This window comes from Salvia splendens, chromosome 5 (assembly GCF_004379255.2).
Source record: "Salvia splendens isolate huo1 chromosome 5, SspV2, whole genome shotgun sequence".
NCBI lineage: Eukaryota > Viridiplantae > Streptophyta > Magnoliopsida > Lamiales > Lamiaceae > Salvia > Salvia splendens.
Genome location: NC_056036.1, coordinates 42,915,210 through 42,923,529, shown reverse-complemented (window position 1 = coordinate 42,923,529; position 8,320 = coordinate 42,915,210). Strand labels below are relative to the sequence as shown.

Below are 8,320 nucleotides of genomic sequence, written 5' to 3'. Positions count from 1 at the left end.
AATTTTCACCCAACTCATTGCTTTGTTTTCCTTTGCTAACACCCTCTAATCAACATGATGAGCATTCCGTACATGTTATAACTACTAGCTGTTACAATTATTAATTATAAATACAACTAAGTCAAATTTAAATTATTTTAGTATAGAATATGCTGTCTCCAAACCTCCAATAGCCATTGACTTCACCAAATAGTACTATAAATTTTTAAGCAACTTGCTCTGAAAAATAGCTTCCACTATTCTTCTCTCTTGTCACATACTGATATAAGTTTGATAATCTTAAGAATACAGATTCAAGATTTCTCTCTTCTTGGAGACGAACTTTCGAATTTTGAGGTAATTTTACATCTAATTTATTGATGTGATTAATTTGTATATAAGATTAATGTGATTCATTTTGTGCAGTTATTTAGCATAGCATTAATGGCATGTGAATGTGAGAGCCAAATTTTCAGCCTCAGTGGGCCCACATTTCTCACCGCCGTTGATTGGTAACACCGCATTCCGTCACATATTTTCTGAGTTTACGAATTACCGACGGATTTATCGACGAATGTCTGTTGGTAACATCAGACGATCTCACACAAAACTCTTTCTGCCAACAGGAGCAACTCCCACCACAGAAGATCCGTGGCGGCGAGCTTGGTCCAGGGAGTTTACACCCTGGAGGAAGACAGGCATCGGAACCGGCAAGGTTCCGATGCCCTGGCTCCTCCATGGTGGCTCTCCTTCAACTTCCGGCTCGTCCAAATCCTCGTCGACAGCCACGACGTCTCCCATTTCGGCGCGGTCTTCGAGTTCGTTAACTACCCGTACTACCACCAGGCCCCGGCCGGGCAGCGGCAGCCGCAGTACGTGGTCGCGTTCCGCGGCACGATCCCGAAAGCCGGGAACCGGAAGGAGGACTTCAAGCTGGACATCCACCTGGCGGTCAACAACCTCCAGAAGAGCAGCCGCTTCCAGACAGGTCTGGAAGCCGCCAGCCAGGCAGTCCGGTACGGGACTGTCTGGCTGGCAGGCCACTCCCTGGGGTCCTCCCTGGCACTGGTTGTCGGGCGGGAGATGGCGAAGAGCTACGGGGTGCATCTTGAGACGTACTTGTTTAACCCGCCCTTCGTTTCTCCGCCCATCGAGCGGATCAAGAGCGACAAGGTGAAACTCGGGCTAAGGCTCGCAGGCAGTCTGGTGACTGCCGGCGTTGCTGTTGTTGCTGGTGCTGTTGCTGGTGCTGGTGCTGGTGCTAGAGACATCGACCCTTTTGTAGCGCTGTCGACGTGGGTCCCGTATTTGTTTATTAACCGATCGGATCCGATATGCTCGGAATATGCGGGGTATTTTAAGCATAGGGAGGATATGGAGGCGATCGGGGCTGGGAGGATTGGGAAGGTTGCTACTAAGAATTCGATCGGGAGCATTTTGTCGTCGCGGGAAGCGTTGCACCTTCTTCCCTCGGCTTATCTGACCATCAACGGCGCGGCGGCGGCGAGTGTTAGGGAGGCGCATGGGATTTGCCAATGGTGGAGACATGACTTGGAGTTGGAATACAAGTATTACCAACACAACTAGTTTTTTCTTTTCATTTTTCTTCGGTCCACATTGCCCAACCACCACTTTTCTATTGTTTTTTTTTTTGCGTGATTTAATGTTGTCGAACATTAGTTATGTCCACATTTACTGTTGAAATCTATTATGAAGAAAATTGGTTGGTAGGAGATTAATTTAGTCGAGAACATATTTTTAGCTGATTTTTCGATTATTGATATGACCATATGGGCTTGTGCATAACGAATTTGGATATTTTTTAAGACACTATAAAAGTGAAAAATTAAATCACACCCACTTCTCTACTAAGTATTTTTGTATGATTTAGGGACGCAAAACAAATTTGTGGTAACTATGTTTTCTACCATTTATATGAGAATATGTTCTTCAGTAATGCGGATTTTTGATAGAAATTTTGTATAACAAAAATGGAGAAATTTTAAGACCTCGTGAAAGAGAAAAATTGAAATGAATGGGCTACGCAAGGAGAATATATTCATTTTATAGAAAAATAGACAAGGTCAAAATTGTGAAGTAAGAAATATTAAATTTAAGTACCCAATTAGTCATTACTCCTATTACTTATTAATTCTTTGATGGGATAAGTTTGTTGGCCTCCCTTTCATGTTTGTGGTAATCTAACTTAGTATTAGATCAGATATGCTCAATCAGAATGTCTCTAGAGTTGTTTCAAGTAGAAATTTGATAAGAGATATCTACTTAAATGTCGTTCGGTTGTCATGACTAATTATATCATAATCCATCTAGGATTAAGTTCTGAGATTATTTTCATTGGAGGGGGTGTCTATAACGAATTATCACACGATTAATAATCTAGGGTTAAGTTGTGAGATTCAATATCATAAATTCAACATAATATTATATATTTAATCATGAAATATAATCTTGTCAATCAAATAACCATTTTTTATGTTACAATTCCAAAAAATATTATTGACCTCCTATATGGGGATATACCTTAATCCCAAGTTGATATTTACTCATACAAGGGGATAATATTCAATCTTAAACTTCCTTTGATTCATGTGAGTTAGTCAATAGAGCTATTAATTATTTCCATTAAGCCACAACTGGCTTTTCTTTTTTGTCAATTAGCTTGACTATTTAAAGCTAGTTGTATCACTTTTAATTGTGCGCATCTTGTCCTAGAGAAGGAGAAGAGGAACTTTGTTATCATCTTTGTTTTTTTAATTATGTTTTATTTTTGTTGAAAATCACATAATTCCATACTAACTCCGTCTATGAAAAATAGAAACTTTTAAAACGACACAAGTTTTAACGCACAATTAATAAAGTAAGATAGATGAAGAGAAAAAATAATAGAAATAATATTAGTAAATTGTGGAGTTCACATTTTAAAATAAAAAATTTCACAAACTAAAATAGAAAATAATTTCTATTTTTAAAGAATAAGGCAATAATTTCTATTTTTAAAGAACAAGGCAGTAAACAAATCATTGATTCGCAGTTCGAAAATTCCCTAATTGTAATCGAATCGCCCGAACCTTTAAGACTGTAATAGCTCGCCCATTGACTTCCAATCCAGTTACTAACCATTGACCGTCGGTCCGATTCCGAACCAAAACGACGGTTTTGGTCTGATCTTGCAACATTACTTCATCTTCTTTTTTCATCACGATGTGTTCGATAAAATGCCGATTATGGGCCAAACGCCACGTCTTCTTCGATAATATGCCGAATATGGACCACACGCCACGCCACATCTTCAATAAAATGCCTTTGCACATGCTCTAAGAGTGTAAAATATGATGAAGATTGATGTTGAGAGACTCATCTCACAATTGAACTTTTTTTTTACAAAGTTGCATATTAGCAAGAAGAGAAGCACAGGCACATTAATATCATACATATACAACCACCCAAAGAAACCAAAATCCAAAGAGGAAGAAAAAAAAAGAATGAATTTTGTTAGGTAGAAAGATTTGGTATGCAGACCCCATCATCAGGGTTCTGTTGTTCCCTCCAAATCCTTCCAGTAACTCTAAGCTTAAGCTCCTTCCTGTCACCGCCCGAGAAAAACAGCGCCATGTTCCGTTGGATGATCAGCCCGTCGTGACTATCCCTCACCTTGCGGTGGCTGTCCCGAATGCTCCGCGGCGTCCCCTCCCATATCAGCTTCCTCCCGTTCGCTCCCACCTCTAAACTATAGCTGTAGTTGCGCGCTTCAGCTTCATCACCCATGAAACGGAGGAACGCCATGTACACGGGCGCCATCCCCAGCTGGAACGCTTCGAAATGGAGGCAGAAATATTGCCCGAAACAATGGAATACCTAATCAAACACAATGGAGATGAATCTTTCAAAATCCTAATTGCGAATAATTAGGGGATAATTACACTAATTGTACAAAAAGATTGAAGTTTGTATATATTGTACTCTCTCCGTCCGAGTATAACGACCGATTTTGACTTGGTGCGGATTTTAAGAATCAGGTCATTCTAATGGGTGGAAACATTAGGGGAACGTGAATTTTACTTTTGTATATTAGTTTTATAATAGAACGTGAGAGTAATGATTTAGTGGAGTATGGGGTCCACTTACGGAAAATGGAAAAAAGCAAATGAGGATTTTAATCGAGGACGTACCAAAATATCAAAATGGGACATCATATCGCGGACATAAGGAGTACAAAAGGTTTCATTTGTGTTCCATTCTAATACATTTTGTCATCTACATTTAGACATTGTCAACCTTTTGCCTATGTAGGGTACAAAACCTTAATCAAAGAGTTGACAGTGTCTAAACATAGATGACGTTTAAAATGAAACACGGATGGAACTTTTTGTATCATTTATGCAAACTTCAAACTTTTTGTACCAATATAAAACAACGGTGAAAATTTTTGCATGAAAAATGTAATTATCCACAATAAATTAACCATAACTAGAAAATGCGGAACTCACTGTTAACATCCACGTTGCGTTTTCAACTTCACGGGGGTTTGACTTGACATAGCGGTGATTGAAGGTGCACCCTGTGTGCATGTCCACTTTGTGGTCGTCTCTCAAATGTGCAACCAGGTGAGGAGTGTCTCCTGTGACCGAGCACTCTGATCCAGCATACGGACAACTGTATGGTCTGAAGTTGCAAACTGCTTCGTGCTTGAGTTTGCTGTAATACGGGAATATTTCGGCACACCCCAGTGAGAAAAACTTGCAGGGAAGCTCTAGTGACTCCGCAACCTTCTCTAGTGCCAAACACCTGATATCCCCGAGCTCTTGTCTGCAGGTAGGGCAGCGATTATGCACCCTCGACTTGCAAGTGGAGCAGAGTGTGTGCCCGTTGTGACACTGCAACGAAGAATATGTTCAATACAGTCATTCTTTAACCATCATTTCTTCAAAGAAGTAAAAGCTAATCTTCCAACAGATACACACTAATGTGCCATTTTCATCGGAACACAGCAGATTAAGGCCCTTTATTTACAAGCCACATGAAGTGATTCGCCAAAGAAAAACGCAGACCGCAACTCAAGCCATTCGATGCAAGTTTAGAGCGAACTATCAAGTAACATAATGGTCATAGGTTACCATATCGTCTGTTGTATTATGTAACCAAACTGCGGAGGCCCTTTTCTTGCAATTCTTTCACTCATTAGAAAAAAGTAACAGACCAAATATACACAATGTCGAGACACTGTATCTATGAACCACAAAAATTCAGGGCTCCCATTGTAATTGTTCCTCTTTTAACAAACTCAATGCAGTTAAAGTATATCAAGTCACATAATTTACAAATAAAATTTCCCTACCAGATCAAAACTCGAGCTTGAATCCGCCTTTCCCCAACTAAAAGGACTCCGACTCACACCTATCCACTAAAAGGACTATACCTATGAAGTATGAACCCCTCAAAACTTACGGTTTCCCCTTGTAATAATAGTCACTCATTCAACAAACTCAAAGTAGTTGAAGTCTATCAAGTTACATGGAGTAATTTACAAATAAAACTTTCCTACCCAATCAAACTCAAGGTTAGATCCACATTTCCCCAACTAGAAGGAGTCCCTCTCATCAATCATAAAGCGTTTATCAAAGCAGAATAATTCGCATTGTAATGGCTGCTCATCCAACAAACTCAATGAAGTTAAAGTCTGAGAAGTCACATAATTCACAAACAAAACTTCCCTAAACAATCAAAACTTGAGCTCAAATCCACACTTCCCCAACTAAAAACTACATAAAGCATTCATCAAAGCACAAGAATTTCAACAAATGTGTCAAAAAAATGCAAGGTTTCCCCTTGTGATGGTTACTCATTCCACAATCACAATGAACTTAAAGTCAATCAAGTCACATAATTTACAAATACTAAAACTTTTCCCTGCCCAATCAAACCTCAATCTCAAATCCACATTTCCCCAACTAAAAGGACTCCCACCTCTCAATCAACTAAAAACCACATATACCATTCATCAAAGCACATGAATTTCAAGAAATGTATGTGGATATGTTGAGCAGACCTGATGGATGGGTGGGTACATCGAATTCGTACACACGGGGCACTCGAGCAATTCGTGCACGCTGGTTGGCGCCAGTCGAGCCACGAACCCGCTGAGAGGCTTGGAAGAACACTGATGCGAATGAGCATTTTGATTGCAGTGAGAAACTGCTGACTGCATCTCCTCATCTTCATTTCCCTCTATTGAAGAAATATTATCCATTTCCATTGCCCCCCAATTTCACAGAACCCCCTTTCTTCCTCACCCGATCACAAGAATCAAGTCCTTTTTTCCCCCTTTTCAACTTCCCCCAAATCACAAGAAGGCCACTTCTGCAAGTGTCACAAAATTGGGTTCCCTAATTTCGCAATTCAATCAATCGTAACCCCCAATGTCCACTTCTATAAATTCAATCTTCGACACAAATAGGAGATGCAGATTCTTAATGCGAAGCCCTATGATAGAACGATTCGCGTGGATACCTGATTCCGAGGGAGAAAAAGGTGCGATCTTTGACGAAAATCGATTCCGATAGTCCAAACCTTAAAAGCGATTTTAGGGGTCCATTGTTTTCTTTCAATTTCTTCTCTTGTTTTCTTCTTCAGAGAGAAAGAAGAAATCAAAAGAATATGAAAGAAAATGGAGGAGAGACTGAGGGGGAAAATGGATCGAAAAAGAAGACAAAAGGAAGGATCAAATGCCTCTTTCTCTCCATCCGCGGCTTAGGTGATGAGATCATGACAGAGGAATGAGGATCGCCGTTGAATTTGAAATCATTTGATTTTCCGATGTTAATCCGACGGTTTTCGAAAGGATTAAGGAGGAGTAGTATTTAAATGACTGTTCGGTTTCCTCTATTTGTTGTTGCCTGTTGGTCACCTTTCTCAATAAAACTTGATGTTTGTACAATTGATAATTAGCAATAAAAACAAATACTATATGAAAATGTATACTGATAAATTTCTATAGAAACAAGATCACAATAGATGCCAATGTGTTAGTAAAATTATGAACAATAAGTTGGGTCTTTGTGAGCTTACAAAATGTTGGAAATCTTTTTAGTTTACAAGTTATCTAGGAACTTATCTTTGCCAATTACTTTTGCAAGTACTTATAAGTTGTTTTAAGGAGGAAATATAAGCTCAATCAAACACATTTATTCTTTATTTTTAATTGATAAAGTAGGGAAGAGAGATGAATAGTACTCTGTACAATTATTTTTAATTGAGATATCATAAATAGAATAGAGATAAGACTAAAACGAGTGACTCATATTATTAAAATAGATTGGGGAACTCATATGCAATTTAAATTGCATGATGGTAAATATGGTTGTGGTACATTGGAAGTGGTTATATGATCATTATCTATGCATGCTGCTACTTAAACATGATTATAGAGAAAATATTAAACAGAACAGTGAGACATTAAAAAGGAAGTTTTTATCTATAAAATTATATATTCAACATGTCAACCTTAAAACATCTTATCAAAATTGTATATTAGCTTTAAAATAAATTGTGTCTCAAGGATGAGTATGATTTACTTCCTAAAACTTAATTAATCTTATGTTAATAAAAAAAAATACTACTCCTAAAACTTAAATAAAATAAATGACTAGCATCTCAAAAATAGATTTCTGTAGCTGTATGATGTCCCTCATGACACTTTTCAAGTAAAGTGAACCAAGAAACAGCTAATCGTGGTTGAACTAATGAAAGTAATATTATTTGCTGTCTCCATTATAACAAAAAACTTTTTATAAAGCTGACTTTTATGTGGGGTGGTGTTCAAATGAAGGGAAATTTAATGATAAATTAATTTTGTTTCTTATGTAAGAGGAAATAAATTCATTCCAAAAGTTGAACCTGAAATCACATAGCTTTGATGACATGATAAATTATTAGAGGTTGGAGAAATATTTTTTTTATTGCTTTTCCTCCATTTTCTTGCCTTTTATGGTTATCAAATTATTTTTCAGTTACTTTGGTTGACGAGAGGGTGATGTTGTGATAATATATCATGTGTTGGCAGATAGAATATTTTTGCTCGAGATTGTGATGTCGTATGAATATATCATGTGTTGTCAGATCGTTAATGTATTGTTTTTTTTACATGCATTGTGAATCATGCATTGCTTGAATGGCACAATTGTAGTGGGGATCTAATAATCAGTTTTTAGCTTTGAGCATTTTCACACTCATAGAAAAAACACGATACGAACCCGCATCAAATTATTTAATTAGAAGGCCATCCTATGCATTTAGGATTATCATCAACGTTAGAGCATCCCCA

At 38.0% G+C, this 8,320-nt stretch overlaps 2 protein-coding genes across 2 annotated transcripts; one reads left to right on the top strand and one right to left on the bottom strand.

Annotated features, from left to right (window-relative positions):
- Positions 1 to 239: 239 nt before the first annotated feature.
- LOC121803105 (GDSL esterase/lipase At4g10955-like) lies at positions 240 to 1,712 on the top strand. The gene is made up of 3 exons (XM_042202809.1): positions 240 to 336; positions 406 to 491; positions 606 to 1,712. The coding sequence occupies exons 2-3, from the start codon at positions 424 to 426 to the stop codon at positions 1,564 to 1,566; spliced, it is 1,029 nt and encodes a 342-aa protein (XP_042058743.1). The 5' UTR covers positions 240 to 336; positions 406 to 423; the 3' UTR covers positions 1,567 to 1,712.
- A 1,603-nt stretch (positions 1,713 to 3,315) lies between these two features.
- On the bottom strand, positions 3,316 to 6,890 carry LOC121803103 (E3 ubiquitin-protein ligase SINAT5-like). Its single transcript, XM_042202808.1, has 3 exons — positions 6,047 to 6,890; positions 4,488 to 4,874; positions 3,316 to 3,855 (listed from the first exon to the last, which is right to left on the bottom strand). Exons 1-3 carry the CDS (start codon positions 6,251 to 6,253, stop codon positions 3,493 to 3,495), a joined length of 957 nt encoding a protein of 318 aa, XP_042058742.1. The 5' UTR covers positions 6,254 to 6,890; the 3' UTR covers positions 3,316 to 3,492.
- Between the last annotated feature and the right edge of the window lie 1,430 nt (positions 6,891 to 8,320).